General features: G+C 37.7%; 1 protein-coding gene across 5 annotated transcripts in view; it reads right to left on the bottom strand.

The window, feature by feature from the left end:
- ROBO1 (roundabout guidance receptor 1) overlaps nt 1–17,331 on the bottom strand; it is a 650,768-nt gene that overhangs the window by 384,318 nt on the left and 249,119 nt on the right. For all 5 annotated transcript variants that reach the window (XM_055801229.1, XM_055801233.1, XM_055801235.1 and 2 more), the window contains exon 2: nt 240–323. In XM_055801229.1, coding sequence (XP_055657204.1) covers nt 240–323 — 84 coding nt within the window. The remainder of the gene's footprint in view (nt 1–239; nt 324–17,331) is intronic.

Here is a 17,331-nt window from a genome sequence, read left to right as displayed (position 1 = left end):
TTAAACATTTAAATAATTGAAATGTACTAACACACAACAAAAAGACAGTCATCTTGGTTAGTTAAAAGGCACAAGAATATCTTCCAACAGCACTAACAAAGTTGAACTTCTAGGGTGATGGTGAAAGATAGTCAGCTAGCAAAGATGATTAAAAAAACGTGTACAGGTGGTAATGGCAGATGTATTTTGAAAGTGTCAGAAGGAGGCAGTCAGGAATATTTTGGAAAGATGCACTCTACCTGTGTAGCCCAGCGAATTGTCGCCATTATCAGAGGTGGGGAGTGGTGTCCCGCTGTCGTTTCCCCTCTCTAGGTCGCCGGAGTCTGTCGGAAACAACACCAGAGCTGCTGATGGGGTCACAGGAGTAACAGTAGTTGCCATTTTGATCACAACACGTCCAGACACGATTAAATCCACACATGACAGCAAAAGCCACAGTGCCAGCGCACGGCACACTTTGTCCTTCCCCTGCCGACATGGTGGTGCCCAGCAAAAGGTGGCGGGGAGCATCACCCCAGGTCCCCTAAATGCTGCTCGCTGTCCCTCTCTGCCCACTCCAGGTCTCGCTCTGCAGCCCGCCAGGCGTGGTGGCCACCCTGCCAACCAGCCAGCACAGGCTGTGGTGAGCATATGGGGACGGGAAGGCAGGGGAGCTGAATGCTAGCATTGCTAATTTTCCACCTTATTGTTAATCAAAGCTATTGACTGTGATCACTCCCCATCATCGCTTCATCTCCTGGCAATTACAGACTCAGGGGACTTCACCTCTTTGTGGGGAGGAGGCGGGGGGGACAGAGGGGGGGGGACTGGACGACTGTGTCTTGGCAAGCACAGGGGCGGGGGGGCTGTTCTACCTCTTCTGGAAGATGGGGCAGAGGAAAGGGCTAGAGCCCCTTTATGAAAAGGCAGCAGTTCAGCAGCATAAGGAGTAAGATGCATTTTCTGAGTTCAAAGATGCTTGCACAGAAACACTCGATTTCAATGTCACATAAAAAAAAAAAAAAAAAAGGAAAAAATGGAAAGGCAGCTGGTCAGCTAAACGCATAAATGAACATGTGTTTTAAGACCCCAAGATAAATTGCTGATCAAAGCACCACAAAGCACTGTGAGGATAACTCATAATAATGAACTAAATAATTCAAAGAAAAAAATAAAATTAAAATCCCAGTGGCTCTGAAAATAAAACAGCACAACCCAAAGGAATTTGTAGTCAATATCACTAGATCTTTTTACTCGTCTATACAGCTTAATGTAAAACTGTTTGTTAAACTTAAATTCTATTTTTAATTTACTTTTGATAGTGCACTGTTCAACAGAAAACACCTAAAAAGAAACATTTATATTTTGTTTAGGAAAAACTGCAAGAAGCAAATCTCTTTGCAGGAATATCACTACACAACAATAAGCTGCTTATTTCTTTTTCCTGTTGACAGGTGTCAAATTATTTATTAATTATTGTAAAGACCCTGAATAGGAAAGATATGTTATGCTTTCTCCCACACAGACTTATTCTGGACTTCTATAATCACTGAAAGTTACTGTTCCTTTTCAATAAAATGCACATATTGCTAAAAAAGTATTCTGAAGTTCCACAAAACATTTAAAGCAAACTAGAAATAAAAACAAAACTAAAGAGGATTTTTTTTCCCCCTGGATGCTTAATTTTACTAGCTCTGTCAATCTAATTTTTAAAAATGTGAAGCCAAACATTCATATTCTCCATGTTTTGTTTTGTTTTTTAAATCTTAGAGAGACAGCATCCTTACAAATAGAAATCTTTTTACAGAATTACAAAAGAAAAACAAAAATAAAACCTAAATCTTCAAGACCAATCCACTTAAGGGGACTTAATGGAAGAAACAATTATTTTTAAAAGTCAATTAAAGAATTGATAACATGTCTTTTAAAGTACTGCTGCACATATAATAAGAGACCAAAACCCAAAAACCAACTAAACACCAAGATGGTGCTTCATCTTGGCAGATGAAAGAAGTGAAATATGTTCGTTTATTGGTCCATTCATCTTTTTTGCCTCACTAATGGCCAATGTCACGTACATCTTTAAAATCTGCTCTGAAAATGGCTTTAGAGTGACTGGATCAACATTCTGCTTCTCCAGATTGCTCACTTATTTGCATTCAAGGGTGGACCGGGTCAGAGTTTTAAATTACAGCAGTAAAGGACAGAAGGACAAGACTTTTTATTACATCAAGTGGCAGAGGCTGTGCCTACTTATTTTAGGGCAAACGTTTATAATCAACTACAGAAAGCTCAGACGGAGATTTCAAGCAACAAACATGCTGATGATCATTTTGTAAGACTGATTGCCTTTTAGGAGATTTAACCACACACTGCTCAAAATGATGAAGAAGGAAGAAGACGCACTGAAAGCTACTGGAGTGTTCTATGTCTTGGTGTATTGTCTGGTGTCACGTACAAAATATAATTGCATAATGAATTGATCTTTTTTACCCAAGATATGACCTCAGACATGGCACTCCCACCAGCAGGCCACCCTCCTCGTAATACCTCCCAAACCCACCAATGCTAATGCCCTTAGCAAGGCTCACTTTGGAGTTTAAATAGGAGCAGTCTGCGTTTCAGAAATGCTGTGCATTCAATACAGCCAACAGGACACGAGAGCAGCAGCTTTAGAAACTAGGCTGCAACTACTTGCAGCCATTTAGACCTGAAAATCTTGGCTTCAAATCCTCCACTGATGGAAATGAGGGGATTAGTCTCTTTTTAACAGTAATGATACTTACATGATATCTGTTACTGACAACGTACTTGTTCTTTACAGTCCAAAATACACAGATATATTCACTCATTCTTTGAGAAACATGGCTTTTCTACCTGATATCAAACATGATAGTCAACTAATGTTAACTTATGGTCTCTGGCTGAAAACTACTTTCAATAATGATGCTCACTGATGTTCAGCTCTTGCTGTGGTTTAATTCTACCCATTTCACTCAATGGTAAGTCTGCGCCCAAGTCCTACATTTTGGGCTGTGGCCCCTTGCACTTGGCTGAATGTAATTTTAGCTCTGTCACAAGATCCAGCTTTGCCTTTCCTTGGGACTCCCTCTTAAAACTTAACAGAAATAAGTGCTATTGACTTAAAAGAGTGCATTTCACCATGAGACTGCTGTGAAGGCACACTGCTGAATGGGTGGTAAAGTGCCTGAATGTTAAGAAGTGACGTATTTCTTATGACTAGTGTGCTGTAGGATCAGGCAATTTTTGACTTGCCTTTGTTAAACATAACGAAAAATTTTACATCACTACACTTCTTGAACAGTCACCATGCCAAAAAAAAGGTGTAGAGAATGAATTATAAAACCTGAAAGATTCACCTGATATATGAAAAAATTTACAGCTCGGTCCAAGTCAAAGTGGAGGCTGAACTTGATGCCTCATCCTTCAGAGAAATAGCATAATCACTTTATAACAGGTTCCACAGAACTGACAGAGAGATGTCCCTCAAAACAGCTCTCCAGTAAGGCTGAACATCTTGGCTGAATTTGTGTATTAGACAGGAGGAATTTAAACCAATGTCTTTGATATTCTAGCTGCCAAGAGAAGACCATTTTCAGTGAAATAAAACTTACACTTTAAAAAAACCTAGGCAGAAATTGGTTGATTCATGAAGTTAAAAAAATCAACAACAACAACAACAAAAACCCCCAACCAACCACCAAAAAAAACAGAACAAAACACAATATTTAATTCAACAGAATATTATTTCTCCCTGTAAATACCCAATACTTCAGGAAGATGGTAAAAGGGTTTTTTTTGTGTACCCCCTCCCTCTTTTTTTTGTAGTACCAAATGGGTTTATTTTGGAAAAGGAAGATGAAAAGCGGAGACTTGACTACCAAAGAGAAAAAAAGGTGCAAGCTGCCCCTTATTGATTGCTACTACAGTTTTCTTTCATAGGAACATTTGAAAAAGGCTGCCTTTGAGAGGAGGAAGCGCCTCATCATGATAAAAAAATCTCATTCCCTCTCTACAACCATTTACAAAGCAACCATTCAGTAATTTGGGCAAGTATCTTCTAGCATAACCCCCCCAACCAACCAAAAACAACAAAAAAACCCCAACAAGCATCTATTTTGACTTGATAGGAGAGTGCTAAGTTTATCAACACTGAGCCGTCTAACTTTTTGGTGGAATGGTTTCAGGTTTAGTCACTGCAGCCCAAGCACAGACAATATCTTCAAAGCAGCAAGAGGATTTAGCTTAATCACACAAGTTCATAACAAGTTTAAGTGGTCCAATGGCAGTTTGATAGCACCGAAGATTTATGTGAATGCAGGGTACTTTTTCCAATGAAATTTCCACTGAAATCTCTAAGTTATTCCATTTTATTGGACTGCAGCAGGAACTACTAAACACCAATCATGCTTTAAATTACCTATCTTCTAAGTCTTCAAAATGATCAGAAAATCAAAATACTAAATATTTACTATTGTTATTCATTCTCTTGGCTCCTACAACACCTCAAACCACACAGCCACATTTATTTTCATGGATACTTGCATTCAAGTGCTTTGTGCAATTCTAACCTCAAAAATTATATTAAATATATTTTTAACCATGGCTCTTCTATTCATTGAAAATTCACCAGTGATTTTGGTTTTCCCCACTGGTAGGAGAAAGTGATGCCATCAGTTATTGTGTCTTTTGTACCAGGGAGATATGTCTGTGTGACACATTTTATTGGCAATGCATCCTCAAAAAGTCCCCAAATTAATCAGTATTGATGCCCTGACCCATCCTCCTGGAGGAAATAAAGAAAAATGGAAAATAGCTAGGAAACAACTTACTACTGTAGGAATCTCATGTATCTGCCCTGGTCATTGTTTATCTGAAATTAGCGCCATCTATTGAACAATGTCTGATTACAAAAATAGTAACTGTTACCATATTTAATTTCAAAATATAAAACTTCATTATTTCTTGTTACATTTCTCTAAATTTCATTATCATCATCAGCTTGGGGGTACAAAATTGGGAGGAAACAGCACGAACAGCATTTTGCAAATGAACATTAATAAAAGATTAGGGTGAAGCAAATTAATATAAACTACTATCAATATTAGAATTGTGTTCTACAAATTGGATCAATTCCCATTGATTCCCTTCTAGTGATCTAGAGGAATTCACGAAGAGACATCAGAAAAAAAACCAAACAGCTGTGACTACATCAAACCACAATCTAAGATGAGGAATTAAATTAGTAGCCTTTTTTTTGTTTTCTCCCAGTATTGATTGTAGGTTTTTATTGCAATTACAGTAGAAATACACCATAATATGTCTTAAGGAATATTTGATTTAATTCTGTTTCTTCATTTGGTTATTCATAATAACAAAAGATTTCATGCTATCAGAGTACAGGTAAGTAAGGCTAATACTTTAGGGAAAAAACTACTGTTAATATAGCTGTGAGAAGTAATTTGGGGGTTGTATTTAGAAACACACAGACAAGGTTTCAAGATTGTAGACCTATGCTTCAGATCCAGAGCAAAAAGGAAAAGCTTCAAGCTATGATGCGTAGAACTGGGAATAATTAGACTACCCTTGGACTATCACCGCTTGTTAAACACTTACAGGTCTGTATCAGAAGCCTATATAGCATATGGCTGATTGACCTGGAGAATATCCTTACTGATGTTTCATATTAGCTGAAGGAAAATATTCTTTATTTTTCATATCGCTTCAAGAGCAATTTTCTAGAGACATTCACATTCAGCCAGCTAACTTGTTTAAATTGGATAACTTTAGGGAGTTATGACCATTTTCATCAGCTAAGAGTCTTCACAAGTTATTCAGTTCTTCATTGAAAGTTTATATTGCTCAGCTGCCTTGTCTTAAAAATTAAGAAAGGTTTAAGCTAAGGGGAAAAGGCAAGAATTTGTTCACACATATTGGCTTTAATCTGAGGATATGGCACAAATAAATTACGAATGAATCCATAAGGAGGCTTTTATTAATAAACTGTACAAGTATGTTGTAGCAACTCAATATATGGTTCTAAAAATAAAATGTGCACTTATAGGCAGGTACAGAAATGTTACTCATTACACACAGGAGACAATTTTCACATGAGAACAGAATACCTTGTGGTGTAAAAAAAATCCCTTAGAAACAGTTTTCTAATACAAAGAAGAATTTAGCTTTTATTTAATGATTTGAGTACCTTTCTTTTGGTTGTTTTCAGGCAACTGTGCATATGACTGAAATCCTGACAAAATCTCGGTAGTGAATGTTATTTAAACACCTTTCCTTCCCTTCGTTTTCATGATTCATTCTGAAATAGCCTTTAACATAGTAAAAAGGAAATGAGGACTTCTAGTTATGCAAAAGCAGCAAACTACCTCTTTGCATCTTTGTTACAGGTAAACAACCTCTTTGCATATTATTTTTTTTTATTTAGGAAGTAAGTAGTAAACATAGGTGTTACCAACTTCAAAACAGATCCAGCAAACGTATTTTACAGAGTAGTATAACTATGATTGTTGGGTTTGTTGTTGGGTTTTTGTTGTTTTATTATTTATTGGGTTTTAATCTGCATAATTTCCTTTCAGATTATGAAGCTGAAATCTTATGTGGAACCAGTCATGCCGGAGACTTTACCAATATAATTCCATAGCAACATTTCTGATTTAACACTTAAATTCTCAAAATTTGGAGTTCAGCAGACAGCAAGTAAACATGAGTAGTATGGCTTTGATGCCCCAAATCCTGTCTATAGTCCTCACTTCCCTACACACCTTGACTTACCCTAGCTCTTCTTTATACTTCTTTAGCTGTGCCTTGTATCTCTCTCCTGTTCTGCATCTGCTCCCATATCTTTCCCTGCCAGATAAACCCAAAGGTAACAGCCATTCAGGCTAATTAAATGGTGCTGGAAGTGAGGTAACAGGTGGTGGCCTCAGCTGCTTTAGTTGCAGGGGTAGATAAGAGACCCATCAGTAGCCTGTATGAGGAACTATGATTAATTAGGGCAAGAATCCATTTTCTAAGGAGGGACAACCAGATTTATAACAGATTTTTCTTCTCTAAGGCAACACACAAACTTTCTCCAGAATGTACAGAAATGAATTACCTATTCAGAAGTGCTCACTAGTCATCTTGACTATATTCAATATGGCATAAGCAATTTGGCACAGGTTTCTTCACAGCAATATTTTTTATTTTCTTTTTACTACAAGCTCTGAATTTGAAGTTACTTTAGGAAATTTCCTCTCCTTTAGAAGCTCTCTTATTTTGTTTTCTTCCAAGTAAACTTACCTGTTACTCAAAGGAGTTCTGATTACTGTGGGAACCAACATCAGGGCACTAAATAATAGCAATTAGCACCAGCACCACATACAGTTTAAGAACTGGTTATGCAAGCTTCCCGTGCAATCCTGCAGCTCCACTCCTTCCAATAACCCCCTAAGCATTTTAAGCAACTCTAGGAGACTACACCCACCCCCTCCAGGCATTAACCCCTGGGGCTGCTGCTTCTATGACTTTAGCCCTGTAAGGTTGTTTTGAGGCTCAAATATGCAGCTGCTTTATGAGTAGCTGCCCCCAAAATACGAGCAGAGAACTGGGTTCAATTTCTCTTTACTACAGAACTGGAACACAGCAAGAAACCCACCGTACTTAATTACCTCTTATGTTATTCAGCCGAGTGTTGAACTTAGGAAAGGTGGTGAATTTCCATTAATGACTATAATAAACAACAAAAATGCAGAAACTCATTGAACATGCCAATGCCAACAGCCTTGCAGTCACATGGTTTGAAATTACAACTACCATAAAAATGAACACTGAAGAGGATGTACACAATTCAAGGGCTGAGAAAGCTCTTTCTCATTCCTTTGCTTTTCTGTATGTGCAAAGTCATCTTCTAAGCTGTCAGATATATCTGCAACACAGCTGTGCCATTTACATTTTACTAATCTATCTGCAGAGCTCAGCATGAAGAATAATATTAAATCAATGTATGTCAATGCTTGTTTACAGAAATAATGGGTATACTTGCACTAATACACTGTCAAGCAAGGGAATACACTGGCACATTAAGCAAGCCTATTAAAACAGCTATATAAGCAAGAAAGTCTGATACCACAAGAATCCCAGGTCCTTTTTTTCAGGAGATACTCCTACCTACATTTCTACCTGTCCTGGTTTTGATCCCCTAGCACCCCCCACCCCCCCTTTTAGAAGAACTGCATTTTGACCCTTTTTGCTGTTGTGAACACACGTTCTTTACCTCCCAACAGTGACTTCAGCCACCTTGTGATTACTGATACGCTCAGCATATGGATTTCTCAGAGGAAATGTGTCCAGTTGTTCTGCTGTGCTCTCCCTTCCTTTTTGCCTTCCACAGTCCCATCCCTTTGGCTATGACGGAGAAGCCAGCAGACAGGACAGGCCTCCATACTTCAAGCCACTCACATTCTACTTAACCTGCCTCCTGCACAAAACGAGAAACTGATGATGCTATTTCCTATGGGGTGCTTCACAGATTAAAAAAATGAGGTTTTAACCCTGACGTAGTTTACAATGAAAATCTTTGTGACCTAACAGGAAAGTAATTTAGTAAGTGATACACAGGGATGATTTTGAAGTGAAATGAAAAGGAGAATTGCATGGTTAACAAATATTCACGCTGACTTGTAAAAAAGGCATGGAGTTGAAAAACATACCATGTCAATCAGCACAGCTCTACAAGAACAAATTTACAGCAAGCTACAAGCGTCATCAAATCACAAATACATATCCATGTAAAGTAGTAGTAAGTCAAGTCTGTCCAGAATTCCCTTTCCTATTCACCTTCCAAGACAGTGAATTAGCTGCAGATCTCAAACAATACTCACTTGCAACACTTGGTTTTTTGTTTGTTTTTTTTTTTTTCTTCTTTTTAATCCAGAGAGTGTTTGCTTTTATTCATACTAAACAGAGGTAAGTACATCAGGGAAGTTTTTGTCTTTTGTTATTGGATCACAGGGATTCTTTCTGTAAAGCTCTTTTTAAGAGCTACTTCTTTTGTGCAGCATAGTGAAGTGCATTCTACAAAGAAGGTTTTTAAGTTTGTCCCTTGGAGAGAAGCTGTACAACAGGTGTTCCTCCTTTCTTTGTTTACCTGAGCTGACTGCTCGCTGCTCAAAATCATATCCTTAAGAAAACAAATGATGGAGCATGTAAGCATTTGCCTGGAAAATTTGATATTAGGCTAAAGCCCTTTCTTGTTAAAGCAGCAAAATGCTTCCATTGACTGTATGCAGGGTTCTGTTAGCACAGCTGTGAATACTTCAGGGAAATGGGAGAAAGAGCCACAAATAAAGAATTAGCAATTACTATCTAGCTCATAATGAACATACACATATGTCCCAATCAACTTAATAATTCTCAGTCTAAACCGCAAAATTCATAAAATAGTGGTAAGTTAATTTATTAGTTCCTAGTGGTTCTTTAGCATCTTCCAGCTGGGAATCTCATTTCTCTGTGTGATTAATGTCAGCCTCAAAAGAAAGCACGGGGTCAAAAATTACTCCAAGTTTATGAAGTCAAACTCCAGACAAAATAGAACAATGATAAAATGAAATAGCCAAGGAGGAGAACAATCAATAACTCTTCATTCTTGTCAGATTTCAGCTCTGCAAAATTAATACCAGATAAGAAATCGCACAACACAGCATGGGATACTTGAGTTTACAAGGATCTACAGATTTCTCTAGATATTGTCAATTTGTAATACTGAGTACATTGAGCATGGGAATTACTAGCTAAAGGCAGTAATTTTGAGACAAAATAGGACCTTCAGTAGGTCCATGGGAACTCCTGAAATAATTAGAGCTGTAGCTAGAAGCGCAGAGCCCAAACCAATAACATATGAACACTGAAAAAATGATGGGTTTTAAATGACACAAATATGATGAGGACAATACCAGTGTAAATAAAAAAAGAACCACATCAAAATTTTGATGGATAAGACTATCAAGATGGCAAAGACAGACCAAATTACGTTTCTATGTTCAAAAAACAACCAGGCCTTTCAGATAAACTACCCAGTAAGACATAAACTTGTCAGAAACTTCAGTTTGTGTGTTGGTAGATACAGAACAACAACTAAATAGCGAATGGAAGGAAACAGTTATGCCACCCTTAAAAAGCAAAACCAGAAAATCCATAGCGCTAGAGATCAGGAAATTAGGCTTCTCATAGTAAGGGACTCATTTATCATCACAGCAATGAACAGAAAATGAAAGCACAGATGACTAAGAATGCATTGTGTCAGATTTACTTGTAGAAAGTTTCCCAAGTCTACCATTGCTGACTAGGTCACAGCTTTAATATTTCTAAAGTACAACACTGTGAGAGTGACAGCTCAAAAAAAGAAAAATTTCTTAAGCAAAACCCAATTGTTTGTTTGTCCTAACTTCATTAAATGTGTTGGTGCAGCTGCTTTGGGCAGGAAATAAAAAATACTTCTGAAGCAACATGATACATATCATATGTTTCTAGCATGATTGGTTCCATATTGTTGGGGCCCTCAAGTGCCTCTAGCAGAGTTCCTCTGCAAATTTTAACATGTCAAACTGGATAAAAGTCACAAGTAGATGCTTTATCCCTACAGGCTAGGATAACTGCTATCCAGCACAGCAACTCCAACAAGGAAGATGATGGCCTGGTTTCAATCTGAGCACCGAATGCTCCCACAAACTGCCAGTAAGAGTACCTGGCCTGAGCCCTGAGGTGGCCACAGCAGCCACCTCCACACTGCTCCATGCCCTGGTGCCCTCAGGGTTCTTCTCCAACCGTCCACGGCTGAGACCACAGCCCAGGGGTGCCCCAGCTCTGTGGCAGTGGGGCCAGCAGCACCTAGCCCTTGCTGCATGCTGCAGGTGGGCAACAGGCTGTTGGAGCACAGTAGGTGTGTCAGTAGACCAGACGAATGTCCTTCAGCAACATTTTTACTACCTAGTCAACGGAGAAGCTGATAATCAGGTTAAGTCTCAAGCTGAAAACTGACTTACTGCTATGAACCTTTAAAACTAAATACATGGAGCAGAATAAGAGCATACCACATAACGGAGTCTAATCAGAAGATTAAGCCACTGACAAACACAGAGAGGTTGAACCAGATCTGTACCCGTAACTCCCAGCTGCAAACAAGAGGTGCCCCACAATTCAGAGATACATCACTACTACTACTGAATTTAAACGATAACATGCTGTGTCTAAAGATTGCTACTCTGGAACTTCACCATATTATGTTATTAAATATATCTAGGTATGATCAAGATTATTTCAAATAGTGTACTAAACTTCTACCACACAACAGACCACAATGGAAAAACATTTAATATTTTTACAGACTTCAAATTTACTTTATTGATCTTGGTGAGAATATAGGTATGAAAGTTTATGGAAGAAGGAGACAAGAGAACAAAACAGATACGTAAGAACCTAGAGAAAGAAAAGCATATTTAGCATATTAAAGTCAATTAATCATCTTTCATTTTAGCAGGCCAGACTACATAAAATTCCTGGAAAAACAATGTAATTTCAGAAGGTGCTAGTTACAAGAAAAAAAGAGAGTAACAGATTGGATCAAATATCATCATATCCAGCTAGAGACTGATCTGACATTGAACACTAGTTTGAAAGAAAACAACACAAAGCAGAATAGTATTGTTTTATTACACTATTTTAATATTTCCACTTTAAAAAAATTACCGGAAGAGCTCCTGAGAAAATTTAAACTTGAAACAGTAATGAGTTTACCACATCATTCCCATTACTCAAGTTTTACAGTTTATCTAACTCTAATGAAACGTGTGTTGTTGTTCTGCAGCTGGAGAGTAACCAAGATGATGTGATACAGTCTTGAAAGTTTATCTCTGAAGATATGTAAGCATGTTTGTTCAAAACTGAGGACAACTGAAGCATTAAGCAAGTCAGGGAAAAAGAGCTTACATCTGAGATGGACTGTTTCAAGCCCACTTAAGCAAAAAGCTTCTAAAACTGTTAAACATTTTAGAAATTTTTCTTAGCTACAAAAGGCTGAACAATGAAAACAGCAACATTTGTCACTAGAAATAATATAATTTAAAATAATTCAAGATGTTTTCACTATAGCTTTTATTCTTTTAAATGGCTATAACAAATGGCTGTGTATTTGAAAATGCATTTTGCCTCAGAAAAGAATGCACTGACACATACAAAATAAAGTCATGCTCAGTGATGAAAGGTAAACTAGGTAAAAGAAATGAAATAAATCAATAAAATCTTCCATAAGTACTGACTGACAGTTTTACACTGATTGACATTCATGCCTAAGAAGGCTTGCTAGGTAAACTCCTATTTAAAGCTTTTCTAATCAGCTTGAAACTTGAACATAATTATGTTTGACTAGATTCAGGCTAAGTGTGTCTCAGGGTCCTGTCCCTGCAGGAATCCCGGTCAGAGTCCTAGACAAAACCTTCCCGGTTGCCTTGCAGCTTCTCACCATAGGTATCTTTCTCAAGACAACCAAAAGGCAGAAACTGATGTATAGTGAAATCTTGTCCTAATATGCAGACAAAATGTAACTACATCTTGCGTCCACTGGTTCGGACATAGCTTTGAGACTCCTGACATCTTCATTTAAGATTTTGGTTAAGATTAGCAGTTGAATTCAGAAGACACTAGAGGAGTATGCCCAACAGATGTAGACTATGTAGTAACAGAAACCCTATTCTGTAGAAAATCAGACTAAAGTAAACCACTTCCAAGCCCTCCCCCACCCCCTCAGTTCAATTTATCAACCCTTATTTCATAATCTGAATTAATAACATTAATACAAATGATGTATTTCATAAATCTGAATGACTGACTCCAATTTCACACTTTGAACAAAGATTATTACAATTGAAAATAAAAGCCATTCATAAGAAGAAAATTCACTTGATGAAAAATGCTATAGGGACATGAAGATTTTTGTGATGATATAGTATCAAAGAAAATTTAGTTGAATTTAAGCTGACCCCTCATTTATCATATCCTGTGAGTGAGTCAGTTAATGACTATATTGATTCTGTTTTATGTTCATTCTTATACACACCATCCAACCAAGGTGAAAGTAACCGTAAGATATTAATTTTAGAGAAATATATTGCAATGATAAATGTTTGAAGTTGCAGTTAAGAGTGATTATTATACAATGGGTTTGCTGTACTGAAATTACAGGACACATTAATCTCAGGGGGAAATATCACATAATATGCACTAGGAGATCCCTGGATTTAGTGTATTGTGAGTAACTACAATGGATTTCAACAGAATTGTTTCAGTTGAGGATGTGATACATGTTAAGTGTCACTTTTAGCCTAAATTCATGAGTACTGCATTGCTTGGAAACCTGTGATCATTCAGAGAACAATGTGAAATAGGTACCTGAGACCAGGGTTTCTCTAGCCTACAAGTGTCTATAAAGATGAGAAGAAGGAAAAATATCCAATTTCTACCCACATCTGATTTCACAGGCATCCTATAGAGTTTGGTTTTTTGCTCTCACTGAAATGTAAAGAGCAGAGCAGATGACTCCCACTCTAACATTTTTCTGTTTTGAAGAAATGTTGATCAATGACAGAAATGAAAATTATCTGCCTTCCACAGGGAGAAAGGATGCTCTGCTCTTTGTGCAATTGGCTTCAATCTGTGAAGAAAGGTATAGAGCACACTGAACTACTGTGTGACTGAACCACAGCACAAGACATGTAATATTGCTTATCAACACAATACGTCTTTAAAAAATACTGGAAGCAGTGTCAGTTTTTTCTTTGACTTCCCTTTCACCAAATGTAACTACTGTTCTACCTTTCTTGTACAACTGGTTTTCATTTTCCAACTAAACAGCTCAACTAATGACCAGTCCTCGATTCCTGGACCAATTCAATCAGTCACTACTGTATTATTTGCATATTTAGAAAGTTTAATCTTTGCAAAGATCTTTTTGGTACTTTCTTTATTTAAAAACCTCTTTCTCAGCGGCAAACTTTTCCCCAATCTAGCCTAAAGTCTCCTGCCATTTTTTCCAATGCTTCTCATTGTTCAGTATTTCAGGTTTAGGTAGCAGAAAGCAAAACAACGTTGAAGACGCATCTTTGTGAAAACTGTGTTCACAGGAGCTTCCATTAGCTGCTGAAAGGTCACTGTGCTACGGGAAGGTGCAAGGTGGCAGGTAAGTCTATCTTACCATTTTATTTAAGCTTTTTGGAGAAAAGAAAAAGAGAGAGGAGGGAGCGCACACAGTTGGACCAGTCTGTGACTCCTTTTAAGGAATCAATTGATTTCTTTAGGATTTTTATTACTGGAAAAAACTGAAAACAGATATCTGAAGAAAAAGGAACCAGATCTCCCATTTGCAAGGACACTCCGTAAAATCTGGCTGGTGTCTGATGGAGTGCTGAACCACAGGGAAAAGCTGGGCTTGGGAAGAGCCGCCAAGCACTGCAGCTGGGGCTGGAGCCCCGCGGAGGTCAGGGAGGTGCAGTGGCCCCTCCGGGGAGAGCTTCCTCGGGGCTGACAGGGCTGCCCTACAGCTGCTGCTGCTGCTGGAAGGGGAGGAGGAGGAATTATAACGTAGAGCGGGGAGGCAGGGAGGGGAGAACAACAGAATGTCTGAAGGGATGAAAACACAGTTTTACTTTCATCCCTCTAATATTCTCAGGAATTGCTTTAGGGGGGGTGAAAGAGTTCCCTTGAAAGTATGATTTCTCTGTCTTTATGTTTTGCAGGCATCTACAGACAGTAGAAATAAAGTGAAAATGAACAAGCATTGAAAACCCCACAAACTGTTGCCTGAATCCCAACGAAATGAGTGCAGGCAGATAGACGTTCCTTCAAACATTGTGACCAGTTTTTTTAATCAATAACATCAAATTATAGGCAGTTATAGGATAACACACACACTCTCCCAACCAAAAATACTTGTAAGTAAAAATACTTTTTACAGTCTTATGGTCACAAAGACACAAACTTGAAACTTAGGGAATTGTAAAAGTGAAGCTGCATGACTGATCTTACTACAGCTTCCCCAGGCACGTCTTTGTCATTAATTCTGTGACCATATCAAAGTATTCTCCCAGTGCAGAGAACAGATAATATTCAATATACAAGCAACTATGCAACGTTTGATTTGTCCTTACTGTTAATACATATTCAAAACATCATTGAAACCATAGTGTCGTTTTGCTAAGTGACTCTGGCCCATAGTAACTGAAGCCCAAAGTGTGTGAGGTGTGTAGACAGTGAACTCTGATTAGGAATCAGACTTCTTCAAAACTAACAAACTGGCAGACATCACTGCTCAATGTTCTGCAAATGTAAACTAACGCATTTTCCCCAAAACCCTGCAAGGTGGAGGAGGTACGGTTATCGTATCCATTTTAAAGCTGGACATCTGAGATGCCATTGTGGTTAGAGTCAAGTTCTCTGAAGAAAGTTGCTTTCTTCAGACTTCCATCATCAACGCTCCCAGCTCCATGTTTAAAAGTCTGTAATGCTGGAGCTAGACAGGGAGAAAAGGACACCCAATGATGTCCCAATACCCTGGTGATCTCTGTTTTGGAGCTTTTAGTCTGCTGTCTGATAGAACAAGGTTGACTAGCTTCAAAGTTTTAGCCTAGCTAACCTGAGGGACCCAGCAAGCCAAAAATGCTACAAAGCCCAAAAATGGGGACACCTCCTGCCTTCATGAACATTACTAGACCAATGAATAATTAGTTGCTTAACCTACAAAGGAGCATTTCCAATTCTTAGGAAAGGATTAGTGAGCATGAAATATATCTTTCACTTCCACCAAATGTGTTTAAATGATATAATCGTTAATCTGTAGTATTCCAAATAGGATTCATATTTAATGTTTAATTTTGAAAAATACATTTTAATGTTATGTTCAATCTTTTAAAATCTGGTTTTATGTTTGCATGGCTAATATGGAATCAACTTTGATTGTTTTTTTTCTATTTTGTCTCCTTCTTCCCAGTCCTCTCCCAACAAAGCAAATAAGTCCTATTGCCATTTTTAAGTATGCATGTGGAAAATGATTGCCAAGGCAAGGTTCTCTATGTGCTGCAGAAAACAGGGTCATGCTGACAAAGGTTAGCTTTAAATAAAGAAAACAGTTTGTGACTGATTGCTTATGAAGAAAACAAAAGTTATCTTAGAGAATATTTTGGCTCCCGGAAGCAAGACAGTTTAAAGGAAAGAAAACCTTAAGGAGAGATAGATGTTTTGAAAGAAAGACTGCTAGCCTGGAAAACATCTCAACTGCTAACTTCTGAAAGCAAGTGTCTTAATTTGTCACTTTCTTACTGGGTTTTCACAATTGGATCAATAATACTCAAAACCAACCAGGTACTAAGATGCCAGACACCTCTGTGGATCTATTCCCAAGCCCTTCTTTATCCAGTTTATGAAACGGGAATAAAAGATTCCTGAACTATAAAATATGTATGTCCATATCAAAGTGAAATGTGTCTTAATGTCTTTGTTACTACTATAAGTTACACTATCAAATATGTTTCAGTAATAATCTCAGTGTCTTACAAGCTATGAGGCATAAATTTATCTAACACGTTTCTTAGTCATGTAACCTTCTTAATCACTGAAAGTTTAAGAAAGTGTAAGTACAACTCTTATCTATACTAATCCTATACTTTGAAGAGGACATTGTATTTGCATTATAATTACATCTTCAGAAACGTCAACTGCTGCACCCTGTAAAAAAAGTAGTTTTATTAAGCCTAAGTTTGGCACTACTGACAGCTGGGCACTTTGCTGAGCATGTCTAGGTCTTCAGTATTCTGTAAAATACTAATTTATCTCACCATTCATGTTTTAGAGGCAAAACCCAGGGATTTTCTTCTAAATAAAGAGAAATACTAATATGTTAAGTATTAAAAATGTTCTTTCTGCAAGTCTCTTAAAATGCTCAAGTGACAACTTAGTCTTACAAAAAACTGTCTTAGTATGAGACTCCTAAGCTATAAAATCTAACTATGTCTACCAAATATGAGCACCAAGTCTTAACAGATTAGGTTTTGTCATTACTCTAAACTAATGTCAAAATTGTTTCTGGTATTTCTGTGATACTGCAGAAGCCCCTAGCAGTATTTAAGCATCACATTTTGCAGTACAACTCAGTGCAATCTTGAAATGACACAAGCTGGAAATACTTCCCTTCTTCCAAATGTCTTGCTGAATGCAAACCCCACATTTGCATAAACCTAATTAACAGCTTCTAAGACTGTTAACTCAGGTTCTGTTATTTTTTTATTATGA

Source organism: Falco peregrinus, chromosome 4 (genome assembly GCF_023634155.1).
Source record: "Falco peregrinus isolate bFalPer1 chromosome 4, bFalPer1.pri, whole genome shotgun sequence".
Lineage (NCBI taxonomy): Eukaryota > Metazoa > Chordata > Aves > Falconiformes > Falconidae > Falco > Falco peregrinus.
Note: the sequence above shows the minus strand (reverse complement) of the source record. Positions and strands in the feature narration are given on the sequence as shown.